This window comes from Tiliqua scincoides, chromosome 12, assembly GCF_035046505.1.
Source record: "Tiliqua scincoides isolate rTilSci1 chromosome 12, rTilSci1.hap2, whole genome shotgun sequence".
Taxonomy (NCBI): domain Eukaryota; kingdom Metazoa; phylum Chordata; class Lepidosauria; order Squamata; family Scincidae; genus Tiliqua; species Tiliqua scincoides.
The window spans coordinates 13785413-13805915 of NC_089832.1; the positions used below are offsets into that span (position 1 = coordinate 13785413).

General features: G+C 45.4%; 1 protein-coding gene across 1 annotated transcript in view; it reads right to left on the minus strand.

Moving 5' to 3' along the window:
• Positions 1 to 20503, minus strand: part of LOC136663086 (connector enhancer of kinase suppressor of ras 2-like) — a 319906-nt gene that overhangs the window by 117076 nt on the left and 182327 nt on the right. Inside the window, exons 8-9 of the mRNA XM_066640022.1 lie at positions 14633 to 14701; positions 1032 to 1178 (exon numbers count right to left, since the gene is read on the minus strand). Of these exons, the coding sequence (XP_066496119.1) occupies positions 1032 to 1178; positions 14633 to 14701 (216 nt within the window). The remainder of the gene's footprint in view (positions 1 to 1031; positions 1179 to 14632; positions 14702 to 20503) is intronic.

Here is a 20503-nt window from a genome sequence, read left to right on the forward strand (position 1 = left end):
ATGACACAAGCTTTGCATATGCTAAAAGTAACTATACAGAGGTTAAATATTATTATAAACTTCCTGTCTAAAATTCAGTAATGATGTATGTGAACATTTGAACACCTGAAATTGCTATACAAATGTTCAGTGCTATTGTTTTTGTGAACTTAGGGGTTTGAATGCTGTTCCTCTCCCCCCAAACAGCTTTATGGGATGTAGAAAACCAGGATACTTGGGGTGAAGGCTCAGTCTGGTCTTTTCCCTGATATGCTGGCTTTCTATGTGCAGTGAGGAGATGCAAGAAGATTGACTCATTCGTGAAGCAAACTGAGGTGGCTGACTCAGGGAAGCTGCTGCTTCCTGCATCCATCTCATATGTGTAGTCCTTGTTCAGCTCCACCACTGTTCCTCCCCCTCCTGGATTTCCTAGATTTGAAACTCAGTGGAGAACCGAGCAGAAGACAGTGGAAGACAGGTCACTCGCACTGCCTCCCAGGATCGTGTTCTGCCCCCTGGCTCCAAACCCCAATAACACATTCAGTTCTTTGCTGCAGGAAGGCATGTCAAAAAGTTTGACCCAAAACTACTGAGATCTCCAACCCATACTATGGATTATCAAATCAGCTTTAAATGAAATCAGTCAGGATTTAACACATTTAGTTTTGGAAGAAAAGCAAGGATTGACAGGCTTACAATTTCTTTTTTTTAAATAATATACTAAAAGAGCCAGTGTGACATAATGGTTAAAGAATTGGAGCAGGACGGAGGAGACCTGAGTTCAAAGCCCCATGCCATCATTAAGTTCATGGGAGGAGGGGGATAAAAATATAAAAATACAGAAAATGGAAGCAGAGGTGGAGAATCCTGCAACCCATACAGGACAGTCTCAATAGAGGCTCCTGAGTGCTCTGTTAATCAGGTAAACGAAGAGTTGCTTGGCTCTTTCTGATACCAGGGAGAAAAAAAATATGAGTATTTTCCTACTCTGTCCTCTCCTCGAAGAGTGCTTGCCATGAAGAAATGCAAGCTCATGTCAAGCTTCTTCTTACCTGCAAGGCAAGAGGCTTCCACCTCACATTCTTCAACAAGGCAGGGGCAGACACCAGTGTGTTCTGAGGGCGTTTTTTCAAGGTGAGGATCACTCCATTGGGGTCTTCGCGCAATGCGTTGACGAGGTTCTTCAACTGCCAGCCAACCTAAAGAGAAATCCATCATGGAATTTCGGAAGATGAATATTTTGTGTGCAGTGATGGTCTTGGAAAAAAAGTTGCTGCGTTGCTGATATTACATACAGGTTGTGTACTACTCACAGGGCCAGCCCCAGCCAAGAGGCTGACTGAGGGCCCAATTCTATCCAATTTTCCAGTGCCAGTGCAACCAAACTGCAGCCTTGAGGAAAGGGAACAAATGCTTTCTTACCTGGAGGAGGCCTCCTTGATTGACCCCTCTCCACAGGATGCAGCACATGCCCCATTGGTATGGCTGCACCGGTGCTGGAAAATTGGATAGGATTTGACACTTAGGCAGGTGCCTCAAGCAGTTGGTTGAAAGGGCACCAATCTCTGCCTGCTCACTTCCATCCCTCCTATCCAATTCCATCCCTTCTTCTCTTCCCACTCCTGAATTTTAAAGGAAGAGGAGAACAGAGCAGAAGAGGAATGGTGGAAGAGAGGAGAGAAAAGTGGTGACCCTGCTAGAGCATCTCCAGTGCTCTGGCCCCCACTCTACTCCTCTCTTCTTCATGCCCTCTTCTGCTCTGCTCCGTTTGTATTTCAAAATCAGGGAATGGGAGGAGCAGTACAGAGAAATTGCCATCACCACAACCTTCAACACATTGAGGGATATCCAGCAGAGGAGGAAGCATCAGATGTTAGAGATGTTGAAAGTCCTCGCTATCACCAAACCCCAGTGGTGTAGTTAAGGGGGTGCAGGGGGTAGCAGTTGCACCAGACAACAAGCTTGAGGGAGGCAACCCTTGACACTAGTGACCAAAATTGTGAAAATTTTGGTATGTATGAATAATACCAGCATGTTATATATCATTGGAAAGGTAACTTAATACAGAATGCAATGAAACAAACTGCACTGGAATATCTGTATTCTATCAAAAGTTATGACTAATTAATCATAAATAGAAAACAACTGCCTTATGGAACAAAAAGTGGATTTTCTAAACTGAAAACTGACCTATGAGACTAATTGTTGAGAGCCAATGAGATGTTGTTATGATACAGCATGGAACCAACAAGGTGTTAGTATGAGTCAGCATTCATTTCCATGCATCATAATATAATTACCTCTGCTAACTAGGTAAAGAGACACTTTTTCTAGCGGTGCTCTTCTTATATTTAGCAGGGGAGAATAACTGTCCCTCTTCACCCCAGCACAGTGAAGACCAATAAAGGGCACACCTTAATTAATTAAATTTGATTTTGTCATGGGGGGGGGGGCTACAAAATCTTGTTTGACCCCAGCTAGCAGATAGATGCCTTAACTGTGCCACTGACTGGGGGGAAGTGGCAGAGCAAGTGGGTGGCAGTCTGCTGGGAGGAGGAGACAGGTTTTCCCCCAATTTTCACTTTTTTAAAAGCCCAGTCATGACATCACTTCCAGTTGTGATGTCACTTCCGGGGTATCATTTTGAGCTCAGCACCAGGCTGCACGATCATTAGCTACGCCACTGCCCAACCCCACAGACTTCAAGTTAAGATTCAGGTTCATAAAGTTCATAGAGTATATGGTGAAGAGGGTCCACTGGAACCTAACCCCTTTTTTCCCATAGGCTCAGTGATTTGGTATCTAATTCGGTATCCTCTAGGTTTTCCAGGAATCTAACCTTAGCGGATAACAAGAACTGACTGTATCACTATATAGTGATAAAATATCAATCTCTTTCAAAAAGCACAAAAGGATTGCTTTTTTCCCTCCTCTAAAGACAATGATGTATGGCTCTAATTTTTATACCCTCTAAACAACCTGAATTATTGCTTTTAATTATCTTTTCCACTAAGTATCAGTCTGTTTCACTGGAGGATTACCAAACAGACGCTTCAGAATAATTACAAAATGAATCCTTGCTGCTGTAATAGAACCTGTTAATTTGGGGGTGGAGGGCTGGGGGCGGGGGAAGCCGAGGTTGCTAGCATATTGTAGAACAATATTGGTGCAATTTCTTCAAGGTGTTTAATTAAAGATAAAACATCATTTGTTTGAGTTACTGAAAACTCTAAGGAGAGAAACTGTATTCCTTAACTTATTACAACCTAAAACAACAATTTGGTGGGCCGCTGTGAGATACAGGAAGCTGGACTAGATGGGCCTATGGCCTGATCCAGTGGGGCTGTTCTTATGTTCTTAACTACAATTCCCAGGAAACCATGCAGGTCTCTTGTTATCTGGTGTGCTCCCTGGGGCATTTGGGTTGCCGCTGTGAGATACAGGAAGCTGGACTGGATGGGCCTATGGCCTGATCCAGTGGGGCTGTTCTTATGTTCTTAACTGTCTGAAATTGTAGCTTCCTTAACACACAAGGGTCATCTACTTGCCCAGCCCCTCGAAAAACTGCCTAGAGGTGCTCCAAGGCTACCTAAGCCCTCCAAAAACCTTGTCCTGTCCCATCTGGGCACTGCAGTCAGAAGGGCAAAGTCAGAACTTCCCATATTGTTCCAATGAATAAACATGTTATCACTTTGAAATATGTGGTGCTTAAACAATGTTTTGCAACAAATAGAATGTAGAAATGGAGCACGGCAAAGAATGTGGCTTAAAAAATTTAATTCTACTCAGATGTGTACAGTCAGCAGGATGCGCAATGGGAGAGCGTTCATGATGGAGCACTTAAGCAAAGCTTAATTTCTGCTTAAAGTCTGCTACTGAAATCAAGTGAAGTTTACACTGCACACCAAGCATTGCATTTTCACAGGGTTGGTTTGCTGGTGAGGATGCGTGAAGGGGCTGCCTCAGGTAGCAAAGCAGCATGAAGCAGTGGTGCCCCATCCATGCCCCACACCTGTCTGCCACCTCCCCTGGCTGCCCACCTGCCCTCGTTCAGCAATGGTTGCATTGCTGTTACTATTTTTAAAAGGCAGAGGCTGGGGAGCAGAAGGGGTGTGTGTGTAACGAGGAGAGTGGTGACCTAGAGCATCTCCATGGACCAGGAGGAGCAGAAGTGGCAACTCTCTTAAGAGAGACAACAGGTTATAGCAGCAGTTCCCAAACTTTGGCATCCCATGATGCCTCTGCACACTGGAAATGCAGCACATGGCTCCCAGAAGTGACTGGGGATGATGTTATCACCAGTTACTTTCAGATTCAGAGACTGGCGGGATGCCAAAGAGGCCTTTGAGAAGACTCTAGCCAGTCTTCTGAAGTGCGTGGAGATCAGACACAGTCTCCGTGCACCTCAGTAGGCCACCTTGAACCTTCTAAAAGGTATTTCCAGTTTAGAACTAAACTGGTAATTTGTTTCAGAAGTCTCTGGCCAGCCTTCTGAGGTGCAGGGAGGCCGTGGGTGACCTTCCTGTGCTTCAGAAGGCTGGCTGGAGCCTTCTCAAAGGCCTCTGCAGCATCCTCCCAGCCAGCTTGGCTGATGGCCCACAGTTTCCCAGGGAGTGCACTGTGACACCCCAGGGCACTGTGATGCACAGTTTGGGAACCACAGGGGTTACAGAAGAAAGATGATGTTGCAGAAATAATTCAGCAACAGCATAGGGGGCTGTTACCTAATGTAAATTGTCACCACATTTAGACCTTGCATATTTTTAAGCTTGGTACTCCAAGGAAGAAATGTGGTTCAGTGGTTTGCATGCAGAAGGTCCCAGGTTCACCCCCAGCAACTCCAGGTAAGGCAGAGAAAAATTTCTGGCTAAAACTTTGGAGAGCTACCACCATTCTGCTTTGATGACACTGCTCTAGACCAGTGATGTCGCTAGGAAGGTGCGGGGGGTGAGGGCCGCACCGGGTGATGCGCGGGGGGGTGACGTGCCCAGGGGGGTGACGCGCTAACATTGCAGCGTTAGGAGCTACCCCATCATGCCATACACCATTGGATGTGGAATGGCCAGCGGAGTGCAATGCAAAAAACAGAATTGAAATAGCTCCTTTCCTTCAAAGGTTATGGCCAAAACACCGGAAAGAAAAAATGCATGGAGCCCTATGGAAAGTGAAAGTGAGCCGTATCTCGCGTTTACTCGCGAGTAGGCGTACTTGCATAGTCCCTCAGAAAGGGCAGGCTGAGAGGAATCCAACGACACCAGAATGGTCCCGATCCAATGAATGCAGCCCCCCCAAAACACCTGAGAAGGTCCCTCCATCCCAGTTGTGAGTCTGAGCCGGAAATGAAGCCGCGTGGCCACGTTTACTTGCAACTAGGCGAACTTGCGGAAAGGGCAGGCTGAGAGGACTCCAGGGACGTCAGAATGGTTCTGATCCAATGAATGCAGCCCCCAAAAACACCAGAGAAGGAGGTCCCTCCTCCCAGCTGCGAGTCTATTGAGCCCTATGGAAAGCAAACTCAACCACATGGTTGCGTTTACTCGCGAGTACGCAGACGTACCTTGGCTGGTGGTCAGACTAGGCAAAGGGGAATGTGAGGACACCAGAATGATCCTGATTTGATGGAGCTGGAGTACAACAAATGCTCCAGAAGGCACCCCCCCCCCCCCCAAAGGACAAAAAAAGAGGCTTTAACTGGTAAGGAGAAAGCTTTCTATTTCGCACTTGTAAAGCCAGGTGGGGCTTTGTATTGATATGCCTGAAATAGAAGAACTTTAAACTGGGCACTGGGGAGGGCTGGAAATCTCACTGATTCTTTTTGGGGGGTTGTTATTGCAGGCAGACTACAGAGTAAGCTCCATTGACCACTATGGGACTCGCTTCTGAGTAGACATGCATAGGATTGGGCTCACAGGCTGCAATCCTACCCACACTTTCCTGAGAGTAAGCCCCATTGAACACTATGGGACTTACTTCTGAGTAGACATGCATAGGGTTGAGCTCACAGGTTGCAATTCTACCTCCACTTTCCTGAGAGTAAGCCCCATTGACCACTATGGGACTTACTTCAGAGTAGATTCACTTGGTGGAACAGGACTGGCTCCCCCTTATTTAATTATTTCTTTTATTTTCTTTTTATTTTAATTTGCTTGATGATGTCACTTCTGGCCATGACATCACTTCCAATGGGTCCTGGACAGATTGTCATTCTAAAAAGTGGGTCCCAGTGCTAAAAGTTTGAGAACTGCTGCAATAAGGTGTTAGTAAGTTGACACGGGGTGTGTGTGTGTGTGTGTGTGTGTGAGAGAGAGAGAGAGAGAGACTCCACAAGTTTTCAAAAACATTAGAATTGGAATTTGGAGGAATAAGACCATCATGTTATATATCTATCAATGCGTAATTTCATGCAGAATGCAATGAAACAAGCCACACTGAAATATCTGTATTCTAACAAAAGGTACAGCCAAAAAACCAGTGGGGGCGGGGAGGTGGCACATCACCACGCCCACCACCTGGGGCGTTGCCCCACCCACTGCATGGGGTGGCGCTCAGGCCTCCCACACCTGGTGACACGAATCCTAGTGACGCCACTGTCCTAGACCAGAGGTAAGCAGCTGCCTATGAGTATCCACCTCACTGCACTTCTTGCAGCTGACTCTTGAGTTTCCCCCATACCTGCCAACAGAGGATTTCACATATCCGGGGACGTTGGACTATAGTCCATGAAAAGTTATGCTGAACTAAATTTGTTCATCTTTACAGTGCTGCAAGAAGACGGTTTCTGCAAGGTGGTTACCCCTCTGGAGGCTGTTACAATATGCTCTGCAGCATAGAGGGAGAGGGATGGACCCCTTACATGGTACTACTGGTCTGCAATATCATTACTTACCAGGGAGGTAGGCTTGAAATTTACCCTTCTGTAAAAGGCTTTTACAGAATCATTTGAGAATTAATATTAATTTTACAAGTCAGGCAGATGTATGAATCCTCCTCTTTCTGCAGGGATAGGTCTGATATCTTATGAGATGATGGTTTGGGGTTGGGTTTTTTGTTTGTTTGTTTGTTTGTTTTGTTTTTAACCTAGAGAATGTCCTTGGACCGAAATTCATCTTAGCTTTCTTTCCAACCCATCTTTTTCTGACTCTGCATTTAAACCTGAGATCATTAAAGTCTCATTTCCTAACATTTAATCACATCTTGGAGAACCAGATGCAAAAGCTGGGTGTCAGTGCAAAAATCTGGGATCCTTGGTGGTTTCACCGGCTCCTTCTAACCGAAGAACATTAAATAATTAATGTCCAAGAGATAAATTGCTCAAAGGCAAAAACCTTAATGAGGAAGCCATTAAAATACTAAGAATATACGCAACTTAGGGCAGTATGCCCTGAATGTCAGCAGGCTTCGAGGGAAGGCTCTAAGGACATTGTAGATGGTACTGCTGAGAGATTATATCTGGGCAAAAATAGAATGATGACATCATGGTGGACTGGAATCCTGGATGGAGGATGGGAAGCTGGGTATCAGCATTACACTTGGTCATCTTAAAGAGCTGGAATTAACATCCTCGAAGGACATCAGCTGGGAATCAACGTATGAGTCACCATCATCTTCTGGGACAAAGGGAGAAATTGTAAGGCAGTAGCCTTCTAATTTTTTGGATGTCTGACTCAGCCTGCAACATGGACCCCACTTTAATTTTTTTGCATGATACAATTAACTTCCCCCCTCTCTCCATCTCCTATTTTTCTCTAATTAAAACAATGCCAAAACAAGCAAGCAAAAAACCACAATTTTATTGTTGAAACCCACCTTAGATCAAGGTGGGACCAGCCAGTTGAAGCTAAATGAGATGGCACAACTAGACAGACCAACAAAGGTATCTCCCTACAGCTAGAGGCTGCCAGAATTAGTCATTTGGTTTTGGGTGACCCTCATTAAAGCTCCCAGATCTGTCTTCCTCACTTGTAGGAACGAGAGATGAGGAAGACTAAGACTTAGTGATAGAAAATCCCACGTTCAATTCCTGACAGGTTTTCCTGGAAGGCAGGAAAGACTTGTCCAAAATCAAAGAGAGTCACTGCCAAAGAGTCAACACTGAGCTAGATGGACCAATGATCTGATTTGGTACAAGGTAACTGCTATGTGGACTGTGGTGATGCTACTCCACAAAGCAGGACATCTGCCTTGACCCTGCAACTTGACAGCAACTAGATATGACAATTGAAGAGAGTTATGTTCAAAGGCAAGCTGCAGTGGCCCTCACTTAGATACCAATCCAGTCCTAGTGCTGGGCAAATTCACCATGTGGCCTTGAAAAGTTCTTTGATCCAAACTGCCCTTTACATTCAGCTCCCTAATTTGGGAATGCTAATCAGCATCATAGTTTCCTTCCACATAAGGGAAACTTTGGATAGCAAGAGCATCCTCAATAGCTGAGATTACATTATAAAATTGGAGAGCTATGTCTGAAATATGAAATCAATGACTTTTAAAATTATGTTGAGTTTAGCTGCCAAACAGGGGGAAATAGCTTAAAACAGGAGATATGAAATATGAAATCAATGACTTTTGAAATAATATTGGGTTTAGCTGCCAAAGGGAGGGAAATAGCCTAAAACAGGAGAATCTATCAAGGTAAATACGGCACTGATTTCTTAACAGATATGCAGTAACCAACTGAGTATTTTAAAAAATCAGTACACTTTATAATAAGAAAAATAACTCCATATTTAGTGAGATTATGAATGGCAGACCATAGAGACATGAGAGTTCCAGTTCATGCAGGTGCTCTGTGAATCCACTGAATTCTTTCTTGCCGTTTCATGAAAGGTTGTAGTCTTTTTTATGCAAAACAACTTCTTGCTTTTATGAGGCTATTCAAAACAACGCCAACAGTTTATACACAATCACAGCAGTCCTACTAAGGACCCAATTCTATGCAACTTTCCAGTGCTGATGAAGCTGTAATGCAGCCCTTCGGTAAGCGAACAAATGTTCCCTTACCTTGAGGAGGTCACCGTGACTGCCCTCCCCTGAAAGTGGTGCGTACCAGATTAGCACAGCTGCATCAGTGCAGGCCCTAAGTCTAGTATGTCAGCATTGGTTGAAGGCAAACCTGTTGAAATGCGGCGTCTGCCGGTTTCCCAATTTGAACAGACGGAAAATGGACTGATTGCAAAGGAAAGCAGAGCCACGGAAACAACGCCTATCATTATCAAATGTGATGAACGCAATCTGTTAACGAGGGGTTAAAGTAGCCAGTTACAAAAGGGGATGCCATCTCTCTAAACTGTCCTAAGTATTCCAATTTCCAATTAGCACATTCCCCCCCAACAGCTGATGGTGATTTAATTAGCAAACCTTCTCCTGGACTCCTGAAATTGATGTGGAACAGAAGGCTTTGATATTTTTGCTGACTCTTCCTACCTGCCAGAATTAGCATTTGTGCAGCTAATTAGAAATTTGTGTATCAGGACATTTCTTAATTGAAAGTGCAGGGCTGTTTGAAAGCACAATTAAAAGCTGCTGGGTTAAAATAAGGGGGGGGAGTCGTGCCATTCTTAAGAGGAAACAAACAAAAAATTACATCCCGGCACACCAAGTCTCTGTGGTGCGGGTTCAGCCCCATGTGCTTCCAATAATTTTGGCTAATATGATCTGCATGGGTTGGTCTGACTGATTGGGTGGAACCCACTGTGAATTCATCTTTACAAGAGGGAATAATGCCTAACCTCTTGAAGAACGCAATTGTGTTCCCCCTTCTTTAAAAAAAAAATCTCTGGATTCCACCAATTTAAATAATTATTGACTAGTTTTCAATCTTCCTTTCTTGGGTAAAGTGGTGGCATCTCAGCTGCAGGGGATCTTAGATGAGATGGATCATATGGACCCCTTTCAAACCAGCTTCAGATCAGGCTACGGGATGGAGACAGCTTTGGTTGCCCCACAGGGTGATCTTCACTAAATGGGGGAGTGCTTCCCTGCTGGTCCTGTTTGACGTCTCAGTGGCTTTTGGTACAATCAACCATGGGCTCCTTCTGGGCTGGCTGGTTGAGCTGGAGCTTGTGGCACTGCTCTGTGATGGTTCTGCTCCTTCTTGGCTGATGGCCCAGATGGTGATGCTGGGGGACACCTGCTTGGCACCCTGGTCTTTACAATGTGGGGTGCCACATGGTCCTAATCTGTCTCCCATGCTTTTTAACATCTAAATGAAACCACTGGGGGAGATCATCCAGGGATTTGGAGTGGGGTGTCACCAATACGCTGACAATACCCAACTCTAACCTTGCCATCTTGTTCTGTGGAAGCTGTGGAAGTCCTGGAGCACTATCTGAAGGCTGTTGGGGTTTGGATGAGGGACAAAAGGTTGAGATTGAATCCAGAAAAGACAAAGGTCCTCCTGGTCAGGAAATTCTCGATGCAGGTACTGAGGCATCTCCCCACTCTGAATGGGGTTGCACTCCCCCCCTCCCCCCGCAGAACTGGTGCACAGTTTGGGACTACTCCTGGACTCACAGCTCTATGTGGAAAGCAAGGTGGCAGCAGTGGCCTGTGGGTGCATTTGCCCTGCTTCTTGATCAATGAGTTGATTGGATCTGACAATGATAGTTCATGCCTTAGTGACTTCAAGATTGGATTACTGTAATGTGCTCTACTTGGGGTTGCCCTTGTTCAGATGGTTCAGAAGCTGCAATTAATGCAGAATGTGGCAGCCTGGGTAGTTTCTGAAGAGAGGTGGTTTAATTCTGTTGGACCACTTCAGCAACTACACTAGCTGCCCACTCGTTTATGGTCCCAATTCAAGGTGCTGGTGTTGTGTGTGTGTTGGCAACCTTCAGTCCCGAAAGACTATGGTATCGCACTCTGAATGGTGGTTCTGGCACAGCGTCTAGTGTGGCTGAAAAGGCCAATCCGGGAGTGACAATCCCTTCCACACTGGGAGCAAGTGCAGTCTGTCCCTGGTCTGTCTCCCTGGCTATGGGCCTTCCTTCTTTGCCTCTTTGCCTCAGTCTGTTGGCCAAGTGTCTCTTCAAACTGGGAAAGGCCATGCTGCACAGCCTGCCTCCAAGCGGGCCGCTCAGAGGCCAGGGTTTCCCACCTGTGGAGGTCCACTCCTAGGGCCTTCAGATCCCAAGCCCTTCATGGTTCAGGTCCATGTTATCTGAGGGATCGCCTTCTCCCATACAAACCAGCCCCCTCTAAAGTCATCTGAGGGGGCTCTCCTACAACTGCCGACTTCCTTCCAAGTCAGAGGAATGGCAGTGTAATGGTGAGCCTTCTCTACACTGGTGCCACACTTATGGAAGTCCCTGCTGGGGGGATTAAGAACTATTCCCTCCCTCATGGCTCTCAGCGAAGGTTCAAAAAGTTTGTTTAGTCTGTCGCTTGGATAATGGATTGGTGTCTGCCCTCAGTGCCTCTGCAATTGTGATTCTGTTCAGCTGCTTAATCCTGCTCTAAATAGTCATCCTCCAGTGGTTTTATTGCTTGTTTTTTTAAATTATTTTACTTATTGTTTGTATATATTGTAAATTTTACTGTTGGATCTTTGTAAGCTGCCTTACAAAATGCACTAGAATGGAAAAGGCAAGACATGAAATTTTTTAAATACATACTTACATATATATGAGTCTGTCTACCCCCTCTATATTGTACATATCGTGTGTGTGTGTGTGTGTGTGTGTGTGTGTGTAAAATCAAGCAAGGTTCCAGAGTGTTATGAACTATCCTCTTATCCTTAGTAATTCTGTGACCTTCCAGTGTTTTGCTGCTGACAATTTTGCTGTCACTACCATATAAAAGCGTAATTTATCCTTTTCTCGAAGGATCTTCTCTCTTATTTGAGTTAACCAAAAAGACTGCTAGGTCCAGGGCCAAATTCACTTTCATTATTTGATCAATCAACTGGAGAACTTGAAGCCAGAAGGCACTTATCTTGGGATGAGTCCCCCAGCAGTGAATAAAAATTTTCTCCTGCCTTTCCACATTTCTAGCAGGTCTCATCACAGTTGGAATACATTTTTGAGAGGTGATATGATGTGAAATATCAATGTGTGTCCTTTTCTTGGTTTTTAAAAATAGCTCAGGCAGGAAGAGCAGGAGGCGGCAGCAGAGGAAGTGGCAAAGGGAAGAGGTACATACACATGGGTTCAGGTTTAGAGGAGGGGATGTGGATTGGTCCTACTGATAAGCAAATGAGGACATCCCTCACCCTTTCTAATTTTTGTTGTGCCACTGCAATGCCCAAGATGTGGAAGCAACAGTTGCACTTCTAAATTTCTGGAGCAGGCCATTCAGACATTAGGACTAATGAAAATGGTCAAGGGACAAAGGAAAGCCTTTCCTAGGAAGAAAGGATAAAATATTTGGGGCCTTTTAATATGGAAAAAGCTAACTCCAGGGGCTTGGGGAACAGGAATGAGATGAGAGATGATCAAGTTTGACAAGATTAACTAGCTGAAAGCGACAAGATCTTGCAACTGCTGGAACAAAAAGGAATAATGAAAAAGGCATAATAAAAAATAGCCCCAAGGTATGAACTTGAGGGGAAAGAGGAAGAGGGGAAGGACTGCCAATCAGGTGAAAAAGGCTAGAGAGCAGAAGCTGATGTGACGGGACAGACTCCAAGTGGAGTTTAGAAGTTTTAAGTTTAAGGCAGTGGGTAGGAAAGTTGGGAAGAGATACCAGAATGATAAGCAGCAAGATTAGATAAAGAAATAAAGAGTATCGAGCAGGCTATAGTGATTGGGGCTTTTTAGTTCACTGAAATGTTACCAAGGCAGCCTGCAAAGTAAAACTAAAGGCAAAATCAAAATAAAAGTAATTGTCAAAACAGAACAAAGCAGCACAACACAGCCTGAAGCCAGATTAAGACCAGCAATAGACAATGAAATCACAGAGCAATGCAATTCCGCTGCTGCAGCCCCCATCCCCTAAAAGCATGGGCGATGGAGAGACATTAGAATAGCCTGCCCTTAGGATTGCCTTCCATGGAGTCAGACCCTGTCTGCACTAACTGGCTGTGGTTCTTCAGGGGTCCAGAAAGGAGACTTTCCCAGTCCTACCTGAATTTTGCCAGACACAGAACTTGGGACTTTCTGCAGGCAGGTGCACCACTACTGAATGACAGAGACGCCTGACAAATGTAGGATACAACCTACTGCAAAGTCAGGCCATTGCTGTAGCTCATTGCTATACCCAAACCAGTCAGTTGTGACCCACCAGGGCAAACAGAAGCAGGTCATTCCCCCTTAAAGGGAATGGCACAGCATTAATGGTAGCAACGGCACCACTGGGCTGCCATGGTAATCGCTGTGGTGCCGCTGCCACTCTCACAAATACAGGTGGCAAAGGAAGAGGGACAGACAATTTGTTACTACAAACAGCTGCCCTAAAAACAGAACCGCATAACCCGGAAGAGGCTCCTGGAAGCTGAAAGTGACATCACAGGCCATAGAGAAAACCACACAGATCTTTGCGAGAAGAAAAACACTGAAAATTATTGGCTAAGGGCCCAATCCTATGGTCTGCACCGTGCCTCCGCAGCACAGACCACAGTCGCAAATGTGCCGTAAGGCACGTTTGCGGGGCTTACCACCAAGTTCCTGCCAGAGGTGGCTCAGCTCTGGCCAGTGCTGAGCCACAGCCCTGCGGGCACCCGCGTTCTGCAGCTCGGTGGTGCCTGCGACCGCCGGGCTGTGGAACAGCAAATGGGGCAGGGATGGGGGCGCTCCGGGGAGGGGGGAGGCCAGCGTGACGCGGGAAGGGGGCAGGGAGACCAGTGTGACGCGGGGAGGGGGGCGTGCCAGAGGCGTGCCTGGGGGTGGGTGGGAGGAGGATCCGAGGAGCTCTGCTCTGCAGGATCTGAGGCGCTCGTGGAGGCTGTGTGCCTCACATGAGCGCTTTTACTTTAGCGGTGCCCTTTGGGCGCCGCTAAAGAGAGTAGCCCCATTGCGGGGCTGCCTCCCTTACCCGGGGGAAGGGGACGAACGTCGCCTATTCCTGAGGTGCCTCCTGCAGTAGCGCAGGAGGTGCTGGATTCGACGGCAGCCCTCGTGGTGCCACTGAGTGGGGGCACACCGGGCAGCTCAGGATTGGGCTGCCTGTTAGGATTGGGGTGTTACACCCTAATCTTAGCTCCACCTGTCGTGGAGGTTTTACAAGGCTCTGATGATACTCCCCACACTTTTTCCTAGGAGAGTCTCTAGTTAGCACCCTGCACGTCTTCATGCACGTACATACATGGGTACAGAGCAAATGGGCATGAAATTTCTTTGTCCCCACTGCCTCAGTTTTTTTCTCTATGATTACGTGGAGAACTCCATACTCACTTCATACATCTGCAGTGAGTTTGACCCCACAAAAGCTTATGCTACAATAAACCTGTGAGGTTTATTACGCTGCCCCAGGACTCCCCCCTGGTTGTGTCAACTGTGTATAAAATACTTGCAATTCTGTGCTTATACAAAACTATGGTGAAGACTGTGGGTGCCAAATAACAACACAGACCATGGAACAATTGTGCCCAGGCTAAGCGTATGAACATGAATAAATAAATGAGCATTTGCAAGAAGTAAGGTGTTCTCAGTTAGCAAGGACTTTTATACAGTAGGAAGAGTTGCACACGGCTGCTCACAGCAACCTGAAAAATACTCACCACTGTCTGATGGTTGACCTGGATCACCTCATCCCCTGCATGGATTTTCTTACACTGGTCTGCTGGAGACTAAAGGCAAAGAAAAATGAAGCATCAAAGTTGTCATCCTTCAGGTTTTGTCACTGTTGCATTATATATCTAGCCAATCATTCTTTAAACAGCATCATTTTCCCTAGACAGATGATATCATGTAATTCTTCAGGAAGTGATACTGTCTAGACATCGATGTAAGTAGACAAGAGTAAAATGCGCAACGAAGCACTGTGCACAGTAATGCAATTAAACTTTTTTTAAATAAATTAGGTTGATTATTAAAAAAAAAAGCACAAAGCTACAGGTGGTGCCTCAAGTATCCACTGATTTGTCATCCACTGATATGATTCACCATTAATACTGGGGTCCACCTTTAAATGCCTTGTAACAACAGAAAAAGCACTAAAATCCCATTTCCTGCCTCCGTGCCATTAAACCGCACTGGTTTCAAGCTTCTTGGGGTTAAAGATAGCTTTAAAGACCCACTTCTGGGTTTCTTGCTCCTCCATTGTCACCCTAGAATGCATAGATATATAGACGCTATATCACGTTCAGCAACTAGATGAGGTGAATAATGGAATCTAATGGAATATTCAGCCCATCTAGTGGCTGAATGCTGTATACTGTCTATGAATTCTGGGGCAACAATGGAGGAGCAAGAAACCCAGAACTGGGTCTTTAAAGCTATTTTCCCACTGATTTTGTATCCACTGATTGTTTTTATCCACTGGGGTTTCCAGAACGGAATTTTGGAATAATGAGGCACAACCTGTAATCTCAAACAGAAGAGGCTGAACTATGAAGATCATTCATAGAGATTTAAACCAATATGAGAATATAAGGAGATCCCTGCTGGATCAGGTCCTAGGTCTGTCTAACCCAGCATTCTGTCTCCCACAGTTTCTCACTGGGCGCCTCTCGGAATCAAATTCCTCTCTCAAGCGAATGTAGCTAATGGGTCTTCTTCACAGACAGCGAGGCATGGGAGCTCTCTGAAAATATATATCCGCTTTTGCTGCAGCTTCATGGAATAATGTGGACACAAATTTCTACTAGACTGGCACCTGTGCTGAATACTGAATGAGGAGGGGGTCACCACCCCCTTGAGCCATTATTACTCTTCTGCCTGCAGCAGCAATGAAATAACCAAGCAGATTTGGGAGGAAGGTTTCATAGTGCCTCCTCCTTTTGGATAGATTCCATTTAGGATATGAAGAGGGCGAGTAGTTATGAAGGTCAGTACCTAATAGAGCCATTTCCTGATGTCATGAAGACCTTACCCATTATCACTTGCTGTGGGCAAGTTGCAAACAGCTATTGTATCTTTGAGAAGATTGAGTCTTTTCATGAGATTAGTCCTTAATAAAATGGCTCAAACTGCCTTCAAGCTTTCTAGCAAGGTGGCTGATGAAATGTAATGTTTTGAGAAATCACTTTTTAAAAATTTGGCTCATCAGAATAAAATCTCTGAATAGCTGCTCTGATGAGATTAGCCAACTGTCTCCCTTCTGCCTTTAAGCTGCAGTGTCCTTGTATGCTTCTGCTGGAAATACTAAGGAGATCTGAAGATATTCATCATTCAACCTGACTCCTTGGGCTGGTTCACACATACACTTGGGCTGGTTCATACAGGTACATCAGGTGATCTCTTATTATTTGGTTACTCAATGATCACAGCCAAACGCATGAACTGCTCAAATGAAAACAAGAAAGCATCATTTCCACTGATGCAACATATTGTGAAAACTTGGGACTTGTTCACACACGCGTACACGTCACTTCCTGACTGCAACATCATGATAACCAGCCGGAATAAACGGACCCCATCACAGAACAGCACCACAAACAAATCATTTCAAATGCCTTATTTTGCAGTGGAGTCAAGTCACACATTTGTCGGACACCGTCCTGGTGTAGCATAGTGTCTAAAAACTAAGAACCGGGTTTGAATTTTACATCTGCCATTAACTCACTATATAGCCTTGGGTAAGTCACTCCCTCTCAGCCTTAGTATTCCCCATTTGGAATATGGGGATTACACTTAATTTAGAGGTTGGTAACAGTGCAATCCTAGCCCTCCCTCCCAAGCTGGCACAAGTCCCTTATGCAGGCTCCCAAGTGTCATGAACGTGCCGTAAAGCACATCTGCAGCTACTTCAGAGCAAGCTAGGCCACTGCGTGGATGTGTTTCGACCTAGCGGAGCCAGATCTGCATCCAGATGGGGTAAGTTTGTGTTGGCCTAGGCAGGCTGGCACAGGGGGTGGGAAAGGGTGATGGAAGGGAGGAACGGATGTGGGCAAGGGGTGTTTTGGGGCAGGGTGGTCTGGGAGATGAATCTGGTCCAGAAGGTGGGGGGAACTGGCTGCAGTAGCGCAGGGCACATCCTAACCCCTGACCCGAGCTGCCTTATACGGGCTGCTTGGATTTGTGCCTGCAATATTGCGGGCACAGACCTAAGCAGCCCCATTGAGATGGCTGGGGCATTACTTGAGATAAGAGGACATAGGTCCTCTTATTCCAAGCTGAGCTAGGGCCACCTCCAAACCTGCACTAGATACAGCATGGGCCAGTTGACCTGCCTGTTCCAGCAGGTTAGGATTGTGCCCTAAGAGTAACAACAAATAATACATAGGAAGGGCTTTGAACACTTGAAGTGCTATCCAAGTGTTCACTAAGTGTATACGTATATGAACAAACTCTTCATCCAGCGTGTCTGATTTGTAAGCTTTCATTCACAAATACACTTGTTGAATAGGGATGTGTAAAGTCAACCTTAAATACATTCCAATATAAGTTGTAAGAATTGAGGCTGTGCTCTTTTCATCTTTTTTTAAAAAAACATATTCCATTCCCCCCCCCCCCCCAAACCCACTCCTTTACATTTGCCCACTTTTTCTGTTATCTTTTTCAATTACATCTTGGGCTGGGGTCAATTATTTCTTCAAAAGAGAAGCCAAATCAATTGGTTGAAGTAGGAGCAATGGCATGGCTTTGATGTTGCTCTCATGTCATTATGCATTTTTGCCCAGAAACAAAGCAGCAAAGTGTGTCCCACTTCCTTCTGCCAGCTGAACAGCAGCCCCAAAGATGGGGAGATTAGCCTCTAAAAGATTTATGGTTTTCATTTGGTCGACTGACAAATTTCTCTTATTAAAAAATTTATCAGCTCTTTAAGAAGAGATGCTTCTTTTCCTCCACTCTTTGATTCCCCCCCCCCTTTTTTGCCCTTAATAAAGTATTTTGTCTTCTGTTGCAAGCATTCTGGGCAAAAAAATATAAAATAAAAATCTTGTAATAAGCTTGTATACAATTGATTTTGGCTGTAGTCCACTGCAGATTTCTGGACCTGGAAAGCACTGTACAATACATTCAAGCAGACTAAAGAAGACACTTGGAGCAACCTGGGGATTTTATTGTACTTGTCAGAAACCAAAAGCCACAGAAAGCCAGAGCGCACAGAGGCAAAAAGCAAAGGCTGAAAAAGAGAATGTGGGCAAGCTTAGGAAGCCAAAGTCACCAAGATGACAAAAAAATGAAACCCCAGCAGCACTTCCAAAGACCGCAGGGAACACCAGGCATTTTCCTTATCACAACAAAAGACTTGGACTAGATGCAACTGCTTTGTCTGCTCACATTTCAGTTAAAGCCCTGGCCCAAAGCCTGTGCAAGAATTAACCGTGGGGGGAAGAGATGGTGAAGAAAAATGCATTCTGTTTCCACAGGAGGGAGGCAAGCAAAGGAATTTCTCAACTACAACCAAAAAAAGAGGACAGGTCCCAGGAGCATCGCTCAAGAAAAAGATGATCATCTCAAACTTGCAGGAGACTGGCAGATCACAAATGGCAGTGAATTTGCTTCTCAAAATCTGACACATGCATTTTTTCAGCCACTGTGCGTTGTTTTTTTTCCAGAGAAGATGTCTTTGGGGCAGTTAAAGATATGTTTCCCTTTCTTCTGTTTGGTTGCAACTCCAAATTTTAAACATACGTATGTTAATTTTTCTGCACCCCTCAATTATTAGCCTTTCAAACTTGAAAGGAGGGCTGTAACTCAGTGCTGGCGCACTTGCTTTGCATGCAGGGATCAGAAGTTCAGTCCCTGGCATCTCCAGGTAGAGCTGAGAAAGATCTAAAGAGCTCCTGCCTACACTGACTGACTACGGCTGTTCCGGGTTTCAGGGACAGGGAGATGCAGGGATTGAACCAGAGACCTTCTGGATGCAAAGCATGAGCTACGGCCTCTTCCCTTTCACAGAAGTGCTTGACAGTCCAATCCTATGCGTGTCAACTCAAAGGTAAGTTCAATTATAGTCAGTAGGGCTTGCTCCCAGGTAAGTGTGCATAGGATTGGAGCCACAGTGACTCTACTGCTGAGCAAATCTCAGTACAAGTTGGACATCCCGTATGCAAAGTGTTTGGGACCAGGAGCATTTTGGACATCAGATTTTTCTGTATTGCAGAATATTTGCATATACATAATGAGAGATCTTGGGGACGGGGCCCAAGCCTAAACACATAATTCATTTATCTTTTATATACCCCTTATACACATAGCCTGAAGGTAATTCTATACAGTTTTTTAAAATAATTTTGTGCATAGAACAAAGTTTGTGCATGAAACGCAGTTTGTGATTTTATTTCTTTAGACAAAAAAGTAAAAAAAAAAAGTCACATAGGCACTCCAAAATGTTATGTATTTCGGAATACTCCATATTTCAGAATTCTGAACAAAAGGATGCCCAACCTGTATTCATATCGCCTTTTGAAATTACCCAGCCTGGAAATGCAGGGGTGGAAATGCTGCTCCCCCCACACCAAGCCACCTTGCCCCCAAGGAACCCCCCCACAAATAAGGGGAGAGGGGAGGAGTGAGAAGCTCCCATCCCTTTCCTTATTGGTGACAGCAGCCCCTTCCTTCCTCCATGGGTGCTGGAAGGACAAGAAGGGGAGAAGGTGTCATGGATGCCACCATCAGTTCCTCTTTGCTCTCTCTGCTCATTCATCTGCAAATGAATAAGAACTGGGGAAAAATTGGAATTAAAAATATGTCAGAAAAATATATTAGGTTTATTAGAGTGCTGTGTTCAGTAGAGCTTCTTCCCAGGTAAAGTTGCATAGGACTGCAGCTCTAACATAACATGAGCTGCATTCTGCCTTTCATGTAGCTATGGGAAGATGATAGCCAAGGCCAGTGGTTCCCAAACCATGCGCTGCAACACCTTGTGGCATCACAAGGCACTTGCCTGGGTATTACAGGATGTCAGCCACCTGGCAGGAAGACTATGCTGCACCACTCCAAACAGCGGCTGGAGGCTCTGTGCAGCAGGAAGATCTCCGGTGCATGGTTTTCGTGTGCTGGGGAAAGCCCTCCGTTCCACCCTGGCCCCCTTACTGCTGTTCAAAGCTGCATTCCAGGCCTCTGAGCCCACAAGTAACAGATGATACCATTAGGAGCTTCCAGGAGCCATGCGCTACATTTCCAGCACACGCAGGGGGATTCTACAGGTCTCAACGGTTTGGGAACCTCCGGCCTAGACACTAACACATGCCACATTTGCCTCTTGCTGAGCCCGATGCTTCTTCTTGGTTAGGGTCCTTTGAAAAGATTTCAGAGGCAGCACTCTCTTCATGTCATCACTGCTCCAACTGTAGCTGAAGTCCCAAAGTGTCATCCTCCCCTAACCACACCCCTGTACATGACATCTATCCCCTAAAGCTCCATCTCCAACAGCCTTGTACTTCTATTCAGCTTGCCTGCTTGCTTTCTTTTCTCATCACAGGTTTATTGTCTTGGCGAACATTAAAATATAATGGAGAGACTGAAAGCCTGCTGGCATC